At 38.6% G+C, this 17,824-nt stretch overlaps 1 protein-coding gene across 3 annotated transcripts in view; it reads left to right on the forward strand.

The window, feature by feature from the left end:
• The first annotated feature begins 320 nt into the window (after nucleotides 1-320).
• The window catches only part of LOC104520393 (casein kinase I), a 33,409-nt gene continuing 15,905 nt past the window's right edge, over nucleotides 321-17,824 (forward strand). The window contains exons 1-4 of one of the 3 annotated variants that reach the window (XM_010162078.1): nucleotides 321-421; nucleotides 12,549-12,675; nucleotides 14,338-14,436; nucleotides 16,869-16,952. In XM_010162078.1, the coding sequence (XP_010160380.1) occupies nucleotides 12,586-12,675; nucleotides 14,338-14,436; nucleotides 16,869-16,952 (273 nt within the window). In that variant the 5' untranslated portion in view covers nucleotides 321-421; nucleotides 12,549-12,585. The remainder of the gene's footprint in view (nucleotides 422-12,548; nucleotides 12,676-14,337; nucleotides 14,437-16,868; nucleotides 16,953-17,824) is intronic. The other 2 variants (XM_010162076.2, XM_010162077.1) reach the window with 2 other exon arrangements.

Here is a 17,824-nt window from a genome sequence, read left to right on the forward strand (position 1 = left end):
TGAGCTGTAAAGAAGAAACACCCACGTATGTTCTTCCTCACTTTCATGAATCTGAAGACTTTACATCTCCAGCTCTATTTCATGACCTGGGATGGATATTTATGTACAAGTCATCATGATACGGATTTTATTTGAAGACACAACAAAACACAGGATGTTGGGCACCGAGAGCTTAAAAAAAAAAATTATACCTCAAAGCATTTGAAGCAGGGGTGTGTGTGGGAGATGTTGAAGTGCTGTGCCCCTTAAACCTCAGTGGCAAGCCTGTGCTTGGTGGACGCTCTGCTCTGACTCCTTGTTCCCTCTCACTGTAGGAAGTTGCTGTAAAGTTGGAGTCTCAGAAGGCTAGACATCCCCAGCTGCTGTATGAAAGCAAACTATACAAGATTCTGCAGGGAGGAGTTGGCATCCCACATATACGGTAGGAATCATTCATGTATGCTAGTACAGTGACTTTTCTTTAATATTAGTGTGAGGCACGACACCACCAGTAAAAAGAGATTTATCTGGAAGGAATTGGGCTGTTGGGGGGAAAAATGCTCCGTTCTAAGCTCTACAATGAGTTGAGTGTTCTCCCCACCGGCTCACTGTCTCTTATCCAACCATACTGTGCTTTGAAAGTGAGATCTTCAGCAGTTCCTGAGCTGTGAGAAATTCTTGTGATCAGGACACAGTGTGGAACAGTTTCGGTGAGAGCAGATGTTCTCGATGAGGCTGGGAGTTTGGAGCCGGTACTGGAAATGGCTGCTTTCTTTTGTTGCCTTTTCTTTTTTTTTTTTTTTTTTTTTTTTTTTCTTTTTTTTTTCCTTTTTAAATTTTCCAACATGTCTTCCTCCTCCGCTCAGAAAATGGCGGCTGGACGTGATTAACCCTCCCCCTTCTCGTGTTGGGACAAGGGACGTGCTCAGGCATGTATCTTTTCCTTTCATAGTTATGTGCTGCAAGGCTTGAGACTGCAGAGAACCTCCACCAGGAACGAAATGGCAGCCCCTTTCTGTTACCCACAACAGATGCGTCACTAGGATTTCCGTGCAGTTAAAGTGCCAGTTGCTCATTATGTGACTTCCTTATTACATATTCTGTTTGAAACTTTCAATAGTATTTAATAATTTCCTGATCTGGAAGAAAATCAGTGATGTAGCAAACTCTAGGAGGAGTTTTCTCTTGAGATTATTGAGGTGTTACACTGGGTTAGTTCCCAGCTACTGAATCTGTGCATCAGAATGGATTAAATGAAACTTCAGTTTTCACCAGAAAGACTGTGTACAAGAGGTTGTGATTTTTTTAGACTTTGTAAGTAGTTGTTTTTTAAATTTAGTATTTCTTAAGTTTGCACCATGGCATAAAAGAATTTTGTTCCTTGAGTGGCAGAAGCGATTTCAATTTAGATGTTGGGTCACACTGTGGATTCCATTTAATCTGTTAACCCCTCCCTGACTTTGTTGTATGTGCTCTTATCTCAATAGTGGCCTGTAGGGTCTGTTGTAAGGTCATGATGATGGCATATTCTAGTCATGTATTAATTTTAACAAAAACTAAACCAGTCTGCATTTCTGAGGTTAATAGCTACCCTCTGCCTCCAACTGGCTGTTGTTCTGAATGTAAGCTGGAGCTGTATAGTGGAGGAGACAGTGTTGTCTTGGCCATCTGTCCTCATTCACTAAGGCCTTTTGCAGGAATAGAATAAACATACCTGAATTAAGCAGAATGCTTGCAGCTGCAATTCACAGAATTGCTTATGTGAAAACAGATTTCATCTTTATTTTAGACTACAGTTTCTTTCTTTTCTTCAAATGGGTGCCTTTATTTCACAACTGAAAGAACAGAAATTGCATTTTGGAAAGCTGTCACAGAATAGTTACATGCTAAAACAAGGATAACTGGGAAAACAGCCAAAGCAAGTGGATATCAGGTGCTTCATCACAAAACTGGAAGAACAGGCATTCTTAAACTTCTTTTTTTTAAGTAAATGAAGGTTTGGTGCTATAACGAGGCCTAAGTTGCAAATTTTTCAACTTTTCCATCTAACAGAAGTGAATGACTGTTTAAGTTCTTGGGTTGGGTTAAAATGCCCTGTGAGAGCATTTTATTTAAAGCTGGAATACTGGAAGTAGTCTTGCATGTTGAGAAATTTGCTTCTAGCTTCAGTTACAGCAGTCATCTTCAAGTTTTCTTTCCGCTGTATTTGATGTTCTTGTATCTGGCTTTGTTTTTGGTATAACCAGTGACTGGTTAGAAGTCTCATCACCACGGAGTAACTACGACCTTTCTTTAACACACGCTTCCTCTTCCCTCCCCCCCAAAATAAGACAAGATGACACAAGCGTGACAAACATTAAAACGTGGTGTGTTTAGTAGAAATAGAATCCATGGTCCTCTGAATCTTAGGAGGAAGACTTGACCTACCAGATGAGATCTCAGAGGTGCTTAACGAGGATCTGCCTTTGAATAGGTGATTACGAAAACTAGGACCAAAGTGAAATTACTGAGAGTCTTGTTTCAGACAATTCAAGCTTTTCTGACATGTGTTTTTGGCAGCAGCTAAGCTGGGAGAACGTCTGACTTTGTACTTAGGTCACTTTGCATGTGTAATTGATAATACACGTTGCGCCATTGTTTTATAATGGTATGCTGTCAAGTCGGAATAAGCTGTTCTTGGCTCAGTATATTTAGGAGGGTGAATCAAGTGGAAGGAAAACCTTTCAATACATTTGTTACAATTTCTGTGATGTGACACCTTTAAACAACAACAGCATCAACAGAGCATTTGATAGAAAGCTAAGGAATCACCGTAAGCTTTTTCTATTGCTGTGCTGTGTAAGCTGGGCTCAGCAGCATTTTTCTCAGTGCTGCACATTTGGGAAACAGACACATGTGATCTTGCATTCCTCATTTAAGAGTGAGGGACTTGTTCTCTACTTTTCATCTACTCGAGTAATGCAGTGGCCAAGATGAACTTACTAGAAGTTGCGTTATGTGGCTTTGCCTTGCTGAGTGGTCTTCTTTGACTCACAAAGCTGAAATAATTGGTGAGGAATGGATTGCTCATTCATTTTGGGCACCTGTTCTTAAAACTGAATTCTGCCCTTTAGATGTGATTACAAACTTAGTAATGATAAGATAGCATATCTGGAGTGTCACTTTAATTATTTAGAACCAAGCAATTTTTTTTTGTAGCCTATAAGGTTGATTTAATGGCCTTTCTGGCTGACGGCAAGAAAGCTAATGAGCAAAATCTCAGTTTTGGAGTTAAAAGTTTTCTAATATTGCTTCTGTGGGATCAGCTGTGAGCCTTTACTTGTTGTGGAGGGTAAACAGCAAGCCTCGGTACTCCCACTGTGGCAGAATGTGTTTGCACATAAAGTAGCAAAAATTGAGATTGGAATGTCTTTATTCTCTAAATGTTCTAAACCCTTTTGGACTTGCAAATCTTTGATTTCAGTGCTTATTGTTGTTTCCTGGAAGAGTAGAAAAGTTTCTGAACTTGTGTCTGAAGTTTCACAAAACCTTATATAAAAGCTCTGTGGATTTTTAAGCTGTGGTATGTTCTTGATACACAAATTTTGGTTAATTATTACCTTCATTTTTCACAAAAGGCTCTTGAACCAAGCTTAACATTCTAACAATCTGATCTGCCTTTAGGACACAATGCAAAGTCCACAGTATTCTGCTGGGCTTATTCTCATTGTTCTCAGCCATCAGCTGTCTTTTTCTTTTTTCTTCTCTTTTTCAGTGGCGAAGCATTTTTAGCTGTAATCTTGTTAACTGGGCACTGATCCTATTAGTTTGGGCTATCTACCTTTGTATTTATTCCCAAATTCTTGGTTCTGGCTTGGAGGAATGCAGCAGAGTGTGTTTGATTATTTTTGTGTGCTGTTTTGTTCATAGTGTAAGTCTCTTAAAGCAGTCTTGACAAAAACAGTTGTTCAAATTATCTGTGACAGCCACTCTTTATTTTTGCTATTTATGGTGTTTATCAACTATTGTTTGTATACTTGATGAAGATTACCTTTAGGTACTTTCAGATGTATTTTTGAAAGAAAAGCACGCTTCAGATTTTTCTCCTGACAATATTGTGGGATAACTTGTTTTTGTTATCATGGGTTTGGAATGGGGAACAGCTATGCTGGAACAGCTGTGGCTTTCGGTGGTGTATTAGTAGCCTTGCACTTAAGAGCAGGAAGGGAGCCTACTGAATGTGAAACAGATACTGTGTGTATTCTTCTGTGGACAAGGCCAAAGAGATACTGCACAGCATGTGAGGCTAATCAAGGTGATATTTAAATTCAGTCAATGGTAAGTGTAAAAACCAAAAGCTACTGAGTTAGCACTTTTTGTGACATTCTCTTGCAAACTGAGCAAGTCCATCCTTACATTTCTGAACTTTTCAATGCAGTAAGTTCTTGCAAAATATTTTGATGTTGAGAAATTCAGTGTTGCCACCCATGTATCACTACGCAGTCTAATAAATAGTGAAGCATATTTTAAAGGCTCTGAGGGGAAAAAAAAGTATCTATAAAAGCATCTACAGTTTCTGTTGCTTACTGTCATGTTGGTGGTTAATCTATTAGTAAGTTACTCTGCCTGTATGCATTAAGTAATACCTGTAATGGAAAGATGTGACCAAGTTTGGTAATTTTAGGATTGTTCTCACAACAGCTTTTTCCTTGAGCACTTCAAATTTTGATCTCATTAAGCAGTGCTTAAAAGTCTGTAAATACACCTCTTAAACACCTTCATTCTGAACTGTTTTCCCAATAAATTCCTGCAGCCTTAAAAAAAAAAAATCACCTGAAAAATACCCACCAAACTCACAAACAAAAAACAACTCCCCCAGTGCTTCCCTCCAGCAACAACAAAAACGCCCAAAACTGGCAGTCAGATTTAAGTCTGAAAAGTTTTCTATCTTCTTTGGTAAAACTGATACTTTCATTTAGGTCTGTGAGTAATGAGGAGGAAGGTTCTAGTAACAGAGCCTCCTATTGATTAATATTTTATTATTATTAAGGCTTCATGCTGAAGGGTAGAACCACTCTAGTAGGTAAGAGGAAGCCTCTTGTTTCGGTAGCTCAAAGTAAAAATTGAAAGCTAGTCTTTTAATACCTAAATTTTTTCTACTGAGAGAATTAACATCTTAAACAAAATCTATTTCATGTTTTATAACAATCTAAACTTTTGTCTTAATTGGTCTTTGTGGACTCTTTAGAAGCATCCAAGGGAGACCACAGTTTGCAAACAAAGGAAGCTGTCCCTTTTTGTTGTGGGTTTTTTCCTTTCTCTCCTTGCCTTAGCTCAGCCCTTGCAGAGGCAGCTGACGTGTGCCATGTCAGTTCAGTGCTACTCTTGTTGGGAACAGGTGATTGACAGAGATACTGCTGAAACACTCTTTTCCTCAGCAGTGTTTCCTGCAGATTAATGGCTTACCCCCTCAACTGAACTGAACCTGCTGACTTTTATGGAAGAAACGTGACTTATGTCCTACTCACTTCCTACCAGGTGTTAAGGTACCTCACTAAACGGCTGGCAAAACAGCAAGTCAGCTACACGGAAGTATGAATGCAACATAACACCAGGCAGATGAAATGACCCTATTGGTTGCTTAGGAGATGAGTTGCACTGCCATACTTCACGTATTCATATTTCTCTCATAACTGTACAAAAAATTATACAGAATTTTATTTATAGAATCTATCTAACTTCATAGTGTAGCGTGTTCGTTGCTGTTTCTTTATTTAGTACTTGGGTGGCCTAATTCATACTTACCATGGCAACTAACGTGAGATGACATCTGCTAAATATTCCATTTCAGTCATGCCATGTTAAGTTCATTTATATTACTTCTAGCTGACTAACAGTTAAGAAGTGCTTTTTCACCTTCAGGGGAGAAATATAAAATATGTGGCAATTTAGACATGAATCCTATGAGGATAGAATACCTTTCTTATGTGTATTGCTCTGGTATATCTGAAGACCCAAATTAGTATATTTTTACGGGCAGAATATGCTTCCCAAATTGTCTGAAGTGTTATTTGTCAGGAGATGTTTGTCCTGAGAAGTCTAGAACATGGGATCAGAAGGGACCCCTTTGGTCCAAATCCAGCATCTGTTTTGGACAACGTACTACTAGTTCTGTGAATCAGTCAGGTGCAATGTTAAAACTTTCTAGGCTAGCATGGCAGTGCTCATGATTCTGTTGTTGGAGGGAAAGCGAGTGATTACTTCTGTGCCTAAATATTAAAGATAAATGCTTGTACCCATAGGCAGTCAGCTCCCATTTATTTCTTCCTTGTGTTCTTAATAACCTTCTGCCTCTGACAGTCCTCCTGTATCTCTATATATCAATAAAGAATAGCTGTGTAACTCCGTAGCTGCCTGGCTGAGCTGTTTGAATACATGATCGCAGAGGTGACCTGTAATGTAACCTTCCCATCTTTCTTGCAGTCTGTTTTCTTTCCCTGTTCTGATTCGGGTTTCCTTTCCGGAGCATTGGTGACAAGGCTTGCACGTCCCTGCCATAAGCATTGGTACAGGTGGCTTCACAGTCTGTTGTAGATCACCTGTGCTTTTACTGGTTAGGATTACTTACTATGTTTCAGTGATCCCTGATGTTAGAGCTATATGATTATAGGGAGGTCTGTGTTTTCTCTTTAGTCACATCATCTGACTAATGCCTGGTATGGAGACTTTTGTATAAATGACTTAATGCTTGCAGAAATGGCATGCACTTCTAGAGTGTTCGTCAGCTCAATGTCATTTGGTTTTCTGAAGGATGTCTGAATCCTTTGTGTTCATGAGGCCTTCCAGACTTGCATGTTCACCTTCATGTGCCTGCTGACTTGTCAAACTTGCTAATAAGGTGATCTCAGGTAGTTCCAGTAGTAAGTTCCTTCCAGCTTGCTTGTTCACTGTACACTTTTTGTTTAATAGCTTTTTTTATCCACCTTAGTTCTTCTGACAATATCTATTTTCATCATGTGAACTCTTCCACTTGGTGTTTGAAAGCCCAGATGCTGGGAAACTAATTGCATAGGACTCGATAGAGTAATCATAGGGTCAAATACTATGAACTACTAAAGTTGAAAAAGTTTATGTAACATCAAAGAAGTCCAAATTGATTTTTTTTTTTTTTTTTTTTTAATGTGACTGAAGGTTTCTGGAAATGTAAAGGTTTGAGTTTAAGTATTCGAGTCTTCTCACAGAGGTATCATACTTCCTTACAGTGAGGCGTCAGGAGGTATTTTTTTGTCTCACAAAAGCATGACCTTCTGCAGTTGTTTGTAATTCCAGATTGCCACCACTTTCATTGGAATAGTCAGTGATCAAATTGACAGAAGCCCTTAGTGGAGGATAGGTTACCTGGCAAAGCAGGTGTTGATTGAGGAGAGCTTTTAGTAAGCTGGAACAAAATATTCTTGTTACAGTTGCTCTGTTCGTAGGAACATTGTCTGGTGACACTGAGCTGATGTTCTGGTTTTGTGTGTAATAAACTGCAGAGAAAGTGATGTGCCGTTATGCTAATGGTGGCAATACCTTTGCTGCCTTCATCGTTTCAAAATGCATGGGATTTAGGGTTTCTTTACCAGTGATTAACAGCTGTACAGTTATTCAGTAGTTTTGTTAGCCTTGATCTGAATTTGAGATTTTTTTTTTAATGTGAATTTTCTGAATCCTTTTATTTAGCACGTGACCAGCTCACGTAGCTTTAACTGTGCTGGTTTGTTACCTTATTGTAATTTCAAGTGCCACTGTAATGGATGAAACTACTGGTTATCTACTGAAATTGTGTAACGGGTACAGTAGTCTGAAACTGTAATTTCATTAATTCTGTTATCCCTTCGCTCACCTCTCTGCTAACTGTTCTACCTCAATTTGACCCTTTCAAAGGAAGATAACACTAGATGTGAATGGAATATTCTAATAAACAAATGAAATATTTTCTGAGTACAAGACAAAAAAAACCCCACACAAAACAAAAAAATCCCAAGCTATTAACAGACATTTTCTCAAACACCTATTGACATTATTTATGAAATACGGAGCTGCTGAAATAGACATTATACCATTTTTGAAAGATGCAGCTCTGAAAATGGAAAAGGAATTTAAGTTTGGGTAGACTTGACTACAGTATTTGCTACTAAGTGCTAGTTGTGCATCAGTACTTCATCTGCTTGTCTAAGATTAGTGAGCAGAACTTAAAAAAAAAATAAACCAAACACATGAGTTCAAGTAAACATTCACTTGTGTGCTCTGGTGGCATACCCACTTTACTGTATGAGACTTGGAAACCAAATACTTAAACCCCTGTGTCATGTGGCTTGGTTGTTCAGCAAAGAGCTAGAAATATTGACATTTAAGATGTTAAGAGTTTCAGCTGTGGGTGTACTGGGGCAATATATCAGGCTGCTAAACCACATGATTTGGAAACTTGTTGACGTGGTGAGCTTGGTCTTTCAAATTAGAGAAGTTGCTGAAGTCAGATTAAGGTCACTGTTCAATCTTTAACCATGCTTTGATGGAAAGCTTCAGAAAGGATATTTACTGTATTCTAACTGATCAGTAGCTTTAAACAGATGAGGCAAGGGAGAATGACAAAGCATTTTTGTGCATATGTGAGCTTGGGCACACCTTACAGCTTAAATATGGACTAGAGTTCTTAACTGCTCTATCAAATGTTGGTGTGTTACACTGCTGGTTCAAGGATAACTCTTAGCTCTTCATGATGTCCTGTTAATGTTTTATGAAATGTATCAGATCATCTGCTGGTGTTCTTCAGGAAGGCTGATAATCATACTCTGTGTGGTTTTTTGGCATAAGTATATATAAATGGACCTATGCTACAGAATCAAAATTCTCTATTTAGGAAATATGTCGTGATGAGACATAGAGCACTGTGGGAATGCATTAGAGAAATAATGAGTTTACTAGTCTAGTAATTCAGCTTTTCTTTTTGAAATAATACATTGTGTGCAACTATATGCAGAGTCATTACCCACCCAAAGTGAACTGCCAAGTAGTTAAATCTCTTGCTCCCACTTTCTACTCCCCTTCAAAACTCTCCTGCTTAAAAAGTTTTGCTGCTGTTGCTTCCTTAACTTTAGTGTGAGAGAGTACTTCCAGGTGTGCTTAAAAAAAGTCCATGGAGCTCTAACAGACGTGTAAGACACTTGTGTTCTGAGATGTTAGTGTCATCTAATGGTTGCCCAGGGCTTTGTGTGGATCGTTCCTTCATATTAGTAGTTCACTCAAAGTTTCATTGGTGATGCAGTATTAGAACTTCTGAAGGTTTCTTGTTGAGACACCAGGTTTTTTTTAATTGTGGTCAGTTTGTTGCCATATTATTTTACGTTTTGTTAAAACTTGCATACCAAAATGCTCGGAATTTGTGCTCATCCAAAATGTGTGCTTATATGCCATCTTACATTGATTATTTGAATATGGGAGTGAGGAGTACTTGCCAAGCTCTTACATATCCTAATATCCAAGGTTTCCTGAGAAGAGCCAAGACTTCAACATTTTTACTGAGAGCTGCCAGTAGTAGCAGCTACTAGGCTTTGAATGGACATGATGTAGCCTTACTTCTTAATCCCATTTTCCCTGGAAATGTTCCAAAGGAAATGAAAACTTACTTGCAGTGTTAGCAAAGTAAATAAAGCACCAGTTACTCCACTACCCTAGCAGAAGTTTCAGTTGCCAGTAGTTAAATTAATAGATGGGCAGTCTTCTGTGAGGAATTGTAGGCAGGTAAACATGAAAATGAGATGTTAAGAGGTCCTATCTTATTTCTTTGTCTTGGAGAGCTGATTCTGCTTTTCACCAGTGCAAAATGGTCAGGAGATTAAAATTTTCTTGTGCATATGCAGAAGTAGGCCAAATGGAGGTTGTGCAATCAACCTGAATTACTGCATTTACTAAGCAGAGAGATCCCTATAGAGGAACCAAATGCTTTTAAAAATGTAGCTCCCAGGGTAGGCTTCCTTTTCATCAGCTTCACTTTTTCTGCAATGCTGTAACTAAATTTTCTTAGCTCATTTGAAGACTGATCTTTGATCCTTTTCCCTTACACTGCAGCCTCTTGGGCACTGAACTATTACTGTAATGAACAATTACACTCAGCATTTGAACTGGACTTCCATTTCTTGAAGAAAATCATGTTTTATCTGGATCTTGATTTCCTACTTAGAGTGCTTCAATTGAGCTGATATTCTTTAGACTTCTTCACAACAAACCTAAATTTCATATGACAGAATAACTGGGCAGATCATTTGCTCCAGTTTTCATTACTCTAGGTGACCATAATGTTTCACTTTTCACCTGTGGCCTATGGAGTTGTTTATAGAGCCTTGTGAAAACTACTCAGCTGTTTGCATAGGTGACTTTGGTAGGAACCAAGAAGCAGACTTAACGGGCATAGTCAATAATTCTTGAACTGAACCTGGTTTGTAGTTGGTTAAGAACATTTCTCAAGAGCATCACATTTTGACTCTTTCTCTATGTCTGCATTGCATTTTTAAAATACTCTTCTTGGTTACTCTTGCAGTTGGAACTAGCTTCTGATCACTCCTTAAATGGGCTGGCTAGGCAGGTCTTTCCAAAGTGCATTTGTTTCATGGCTTGGTATCAGGTTGCCTCGTGAACATTAACGACTTCATAAGTTACAGACTTTATCAAATAATACCATCAGCATGCTTTCCCACTTTAGTCACCTGTAAGGTTTTTTAGGAGGGAGGTTTGGGTGGGTTTTTTTGTTGTTTGTTTTTTTTAACATTGTAGCACATTCAGTGAATTTTTAGAAGTCAAAAACTGATAAGTATTACTTAACAGTATTGGTATGATAACATGTTGGTGGAAAACTGTTTTGTTGTCATGTCGTTTGAATGATTGCTTGCAAAATACATATTTTCTGCATCCTCTGTTGATGTAGGGAATGAAAAAAGGTCCTAGAGTGACCTGTGAAACAATGAGCATCATCCAGGACCCATCTGTAAATTTGTAATGCATTGTTATAAATTTGATAAAAGTGTATTGTTTCTACTAGAATGCTGACAGTGGGAAGGCACAGGCCAGTAGTTCCTGAAACAAATCCAAATATAGACTCTTTTCTCTGCAGTTTTGTAAACATTTTACTTTACTCCCATGGCTAAGCTTGGAATCCTTTGAGTACTAAGGGATTTGTCAGCTTTATCAGTGGTAATTATTTTCCAGACAACTGTGTATTACTGTCCTGGAGTCATTGCCTAAAGTGGAAATAAAATGTCTATACAGGTCTTTAAGCCCCAGCTACTACTGTGTTTGGGCTGATCTTCTTTTTTAAAAAAAATAATAAATAAATCTGCGTGCTCTATTATGGGGTATATTCTTGGTGTAGCTTGTCTGCACCACTGCTGTTGGACTGCTTCAGGAGAGAGCTGGTCAGTGCCTTTACCCATTCACTGCTGGTACTAGGTCCTTGTCACAAGGACTAGGTGCCTAGCAAAGGCAAAATGCAGCCTTCACATCGATAAGGTGTTGAATCTTTACAGTGATTTACTAGTGCTCAGCACAGCTTCATAAACAGTTTTTCACACATACCCCTCACTCAACTGTAGGTATCTGGAATGTGCAGGACTGTAGAGAAGAATATTCAGGTTCTGTCTTTCAGTGTCCATTTAAAGTATGGAAATTCACGGCTGAGCTTTGCAGAAGTGGAGGGTGTGATTACAGATCTTAGGCAGCTTAGGTGGTGAATTACTCTTCCCCAGTTGCAGATGATGTAAAGCAGTACTGTGATGGAAATGCTAGACATGGATTGGAAGGAAAAATATGCTTGGGAAGCCTTCTGCTTGTCTTCACAGTGTTGGTTACATTTAATTTTTTGCCCCAAATTGATATATCAGACACTTAAGGGTGTATATTGCAGTCTGTTTGGCTGCAACTGATACATTACTACATCTGTATTTTTGCTTTTATGACAATTAAGTGTTTTAACCTTTATGGTGTTGAAAACTGGTAAAGAGCTTTTATCTTGTATGTAACAGGACAGTAGAACTTGATTACCATTTGTTAAATCTGGATGAATAAATGAAGAGGTAGTATATGAGTAAAGTGCATGAGCTGCTTTAGTCTGTTGCAGAGAATTTATACATGAAAACAAAGCCTGAAGCATTTAAGATGTTTCTATGAAGTTAAATAGTGCAGGAAACAATGATAGGTGTGTAAGGTGTCCTGCAGATGGGTCTCAGTTCAGACTTTGTACTCATACCTCAGTATATTGACATGTAATGGCTTCTGCTTTGCTTGCATTTAGATTTTGGTGTTTTATATTTCAGTTGCTGCTGAAGTGTAGTGTTTCCTCTTAAGGGAAAATCAAATGTATGTGCACACACTTGCCAACTTTTGTTTTGCCCTCAGACTTTTTTTCCAGGAAAAATAAGATGGTACTAGCCCTAGTTTCTGATTAGATTTCTAGAGTGAACATTAGCTGGTAATGTGCCCTTGCAGCCAAGAGGGCTAATGGTGTCCTGGGCTGTGTTAGGATTCCTGCTAATGCTGAATAATTTTCTTTGTTGCAGGTGGTATGGTCAAGAAAAGGACTACAATGTTCTAGTTATGGATCTTCTTGGTCCCAGCCTCGAAGACCTATTCAACTTCTGTTCTCGCAGGTTTACGATGAAAACAGTACTTATGTTAGCAGACCAGGTACGTACAAATCTTACTGTGGGACTGTTGAAAACCCTGAAGTATTTTGTGCAACGTGGTTCTCTTAGTGGGTTAAATAATGTGTAAGTGATAAGTAATGTATACAGCCAAGTGAACACTTGGCCTGCGTAGGAACGATGTAATGGTGGCTTAATAAAATATCAAAACTAATATGGGTGGACTAACTCCCAATATCAGTGATAGGGGTGGTGTTAGATCTGAATCAATCTCCAGTTACGGCTGATCTGATTCAGTGGAAACCTGTCACGTCTTGGCCAGCTATGGTGACAGGTAGGCCACATGCAAGTCTATGGGTCTGTTCTTACTGAATGCCACTGTGCACTCACAACCCCCTGTAACTTCTGGTACCAGACCATGAGCTAATAAGGAGAGTTCTGGTTGTAGTGGTGCTTAAAGACAGTTCTTAAAGCTGTTAATGGAGATGCCACTATACCTGAAACTTAATCAAGGCCTTTAAAACTGAGATCTGTTGCTTCAGGAGTACCTATCTGGTTAGTCTTTTTCTAGCAATTGGTATTTTTTCAGCTTGGTCATGAGAGTACAGCATTTGAAATGGCCACCCATATTTATTTCTTGCTATTTAATAAATAGCTTGATTGTGCTGTCTTCAGCACAATGGCAGTAAGGGTTTATCGAGTTGAATTTTCAATGGTAGTTTAAATTTCATCTGATATTACGTAATTTATGTTAGTACCAAGTTGTCACTTAGCCAGGTGCTCGTAGAATCCCAGGCTCTTGTCCAAGGAAGCTCACAGCATTTGTATGGAGAGTAGGTCAGCTGTCCCTATTCTCAGCTGCCTCAAGCGAGTGGTATGCTTGCTTCAGAGAGCCATTTGCCTGCTCAGTTAGCTGGAGTCTGAGTGTTACAGCATCTCGAGGGAATCTGTATGGGTTTTGTGCAGTATTCCTTTGGATGATAAACACTAATTGGTTGTCATCTGGGAAACATAGATGGGAAGTGTGATATCAGTGCACAGAACTGGTTTTTAGGTCATAGTCCAGTAGAACAGCTGTCAAGGGTATGATATTGTAACAATCCAACTCGCTAAAGGCTGCGTGAAGAGTGTTTTAGTAGCTGGAAAGCTGAACCACGTAAATGCATGTGCTGTGATCTCGTGCATAGGAAATTGCATGACCATATATGATAACACAGATGTTTCTCTGCGCCTTCACTGTTACTCCTGGATCATGGTAGCCTAGATATGACAGTATGGGCCACTATCAAGTTGTTACTCGCTCCATGAAAACTGTTACCTGTCATGCTTGATGATGAATGAATGACTGGGACAGGGGGAGGGAATGAGCTTTAAAATTGTCTTGTGGTAGGTATAAAAAACTCTTTTGAAGTAAGAAAAAGAGATTACTCTTTAATAGAATACTGTAGTTAAAACATGAACTTGAATGTCTGGGAAGTAGTTTCAGATATTTAATCTGCCATTTCCTGACCAAGATTATGGAATTTTGACATATAAGAAAGATAACTTTACTTGGACAGCATAAAAACAGACTTGTTTTTATTAATCAAATATATAAACTTAAGTTGCAGAGGAAGGTAACACTAAAAATTCATGCTTTCATTGAAGTTTGAGAATTGTATTACTCTCATTGAAATCTCACCTGTTTTGTTGCTTTTTTTTACAGATGATCAGTAGAATTGAATATGTGCACACAAAGAATTTTATACACAGAGACATTAAACCAGATAACTTCCTAATGGGTATTGGGCGTCACTGTAATAAGGTTAGTTTAATGTTCTTTGTTTAAAAGATCTAAAGGGAATGGCTATGTTACTTGATTCAAGCAGCGATGAGTTTTAAAAAAAAAAAAGTTGCACAAAACCTGATGTTTTGGATGCTAAACTGTGATTCTTTGATTGTGAGAACTTTGCTTTCTCGGTGTCTGCTTCTAAATGCAGTGGCATACACATATGGGTCTCTGACCCACCTTGTGAGATGCACTTGATTGTGAGATGATTTCTAGGCTTGCAACAAGATTATGAACTAACCCTAGAAAATACTTAGCTGCTTTTCTCATTGATGGAGTTTAATTATCAAAATGACTGTTGTAATAGCATTTTTTTTTTTCCCTTAATGATAAAAGCCAAATCTTATCTTTGGCTTTGGGGCTGACTTCCTGGGATGAAAAGAGTTCATGCCAACATGGGAACTCCTGACCTACCAGTTGTCAGGGCATTAAATCTTGCAGTGACAGACTGGTAAAGAGAACTCTTCGGCCATCAGGATTGTGAATACAACTAACAGCCAACATGTAGATCAGTTGTCTTTGTAAATAAATGAATTTATACAAATATGTTGATGGAAAACTGTTAAGTTGTAGAGTACCCGCATATGTTGTACAACAAAAAACTGCTCTCAATTTTTTTCTGGTAAAAGAAAAAAGCAGGGCGGCGGGGTGGGCTGTGGTTGTTGCATTTGTTTGGATGGGTGAAATGTAGTCAGAAGTGCATGTTTCTTGTTGAAAACCTTATATAGAAGAAAACTGGGTTTTATTTTATTTTTAGTTCTCTTGAGTGAAATATGCTTAATCCTGCAATTTATATGTCGAGCTCGGGCAGACAGGCAGCATTGGCAATGCATTAAGCATGCTACTTAATAGAAATTAACTTCAGGACCAATGTACGTGATCAAGCTGTTTATTGGAAGCAAGATTCCCACTTATCTTCTCTATATGCCATCAGAGAATGTCTCATCTGTTTAGGCACTACTAGTGTTTAAAATGTTTACCTTTGTTTGCCTGTATGAATGCCAACTTCAGGGCCATGAACATTAGAAGGGGAAAGCTTGATTAACATGAGATAACAGCTCTTGTCTGAAGAGGTGCAGTGCACTGAATGTTTAGATACAACCATTGTTGGAAAAGCTTGTGAGTCCAGCTGAAAGGCAATCTTTATGTAATCCTGTCGCTGTTAAACTTTGTTCCCAAGTTTCATACTTTCACTTTGTAGAGCTCTATTTTTCTCTGCTGTGTCAAGCAGTTAGGCTCCTTAATTTTCTGGCATGACTTAGAGTATAACTTAAACTTTAATTTATTTTTTTTCCTAGTTTTAGTTTCTGATTTCCAATTGTTCTTTTGGGGCCATTTTCCTGTACTTTTGCACAGTCATGCTAGGTTGGCATTGCTGCACTCTGTTTCATCTTGATGTGGATTAATGGCCTAGAAAATGCTGCTGTGCTTATTTTAGTGGAGGAACACATTAGATTTGCATCAGCTGAAGTGAAAAACAAAGTTGCCTGTAAACCATTATATTTTTTCCCCATTAGTAGACTAGTTAGGGAGCCACGCAATGATGTGGTAAACACTCTGTGGGCATGGGCCTCGTTACGTTGCAGGGTTTTAGAGATGAGGGAGGTAGTTCTTAAGGGAGGTACAAATGAGCAAAATGAGGAATGGGTTGCTTCACTTTGGAACCAAGTGCTTTATGTAGGAAACACTTGACACCATACAGTATTTACTGTTTCTTTTTGTAATTAAGTCTAGTTTGGGATTTTTTAGAGATGACTATACACAGTTAAAAGAAAGTCAGCCACAAAGACTAGAATAGCATGGTAATCTTGTTCCAGTAGCTTCCTGACAGTTATATTAAAAAGTAATAAATTTTTTTTCAAATTTTAATTTGGTCATTGGGAGAAATTTTACTCCCACCTTAAAAGACAAATTTTCAGCTCTACTAGAAATAAGCCCTGCATGCTTATGAAAGTAAACTTTAAGGTGACTAAATGCCTTCTACCTCTTCCTTACTGAAGATTTACTTTTTCTAAATGTCTTTTGGGGGAAGGGCAGTTTGTGGAACCAAAGGATGATTTTGTAAGCAAAACTTGAATTTCCTTTTTTAATAGAGCCAAATGTCACCATTGCTATCCCTGGTCAAGGCAGTGCCATTTTGGAGCGGCTCACAGTTGAAATTTACCTTGTCACATCTTTCAAATTTTCTCCTTGGGAAAAAAAAAAAAAATCAATCAAACAAAACAGAACAAAAAACCAAAACCGAACATATATAGTTTTTTTGAAAACTACAGTGCTTGGTGGAAGAAGGATGGCATTTGGCTACCCTGTTCTTTCTCGAACGCCTCGGTGTTGCCTGTCTGCGCCGGCCGTTGTTGCAATGTAAGCAATACTGTTTGATGCACTGCCACCCTCTATTGTTTGTTCAGTGTTTAGAATCTCCAGTGGGGAAGAGGAAAAGAAGCATGACTGTTAGTACTTCTCAGGACCCATCTTTCTCAGGATTAAACCAGGTCTGAACTGTCTCCTATTCCAACCTCAACCCCAAATTCATGTGCTTTATTTTTGTTTTGATTTTGTTTTTGGTTTTTTTTTCTGGAGAATGTAGACCTTGCAAAAGCACCTCTTATGTTGGCATTATTCAGACATACTTGGCAAACATGTAACATTACTAAGATGTTTCCCTGTGGCGCTTGTTTAAATTGTGGAATTATTTCTAAACTTGATATTAAAAAAGGCTAAATGTACGTGCTTGATTTCAGATGCAGAAGCAGGTTTTACTTTTGTCCTTTAAAACTCCAAGGTGATCTGTTTGAATGTGTTGAAGGATAGACATGCCACCCTAGTGAAGTAGCAGGGCTTCTCTGTAGGGCTGTCTACTTGCCTTCCTGGATGTCTCCTGAAGTGTCTTCGAATGCATGTGAAGTTCTGTTATCTCTTCAGCCAGACTCCTTCCCTTGCAGTTTTTTTTCAAAATTTTTCCGAACGTGTAATGAGGACTCATATTTTCATCCATTGTGCTTACAAAATGACACAAAGTGTGTCTTGGAGATGCATGAGCTTATCTGGTAGTGTTACATGTAGTACTTCTGACTCTTGAAGAGAAGATGAATTGTAGAGAAGTGAAGACATATGCCAGTTCGTAGCGGGACAGCTGGAAATTGGTGAATATGAATCAGCTCAGGAGTTTGGCTGTAGAATCAGTCTGTAGCTTTCCACAATGATAGTCTTCATGTATTAAATCCCAGGCAGCTAGCTGCTGTACACGAGCTGACAGGCTTCTGTTGTCTGCTTCTGAAACTTTCTTATCAGTTGAAGCAGAGACTTTGATCTACTTCTCTAGTTGCTCCTGGCAAAAATCTTGCCCTACTTCTCCAGTTTCCTG

The sequence above is a fragment of the Antrostomus carolinensis genome, unplaced genomic scaffold, assembly GCF_000700745.2.
Source record: "Antrostomus carolinensis isolate BGI_N321 unplaced genomic scaffold, ASM70074v2 scaffold3262, whole genome shotgun sequence".
NCBI lineage: Eukaryota > Metazoa > Chordata > Aves > Caprimulgiformes > Caprimulgidae > Antrostomus > Antrostomus carolinensis.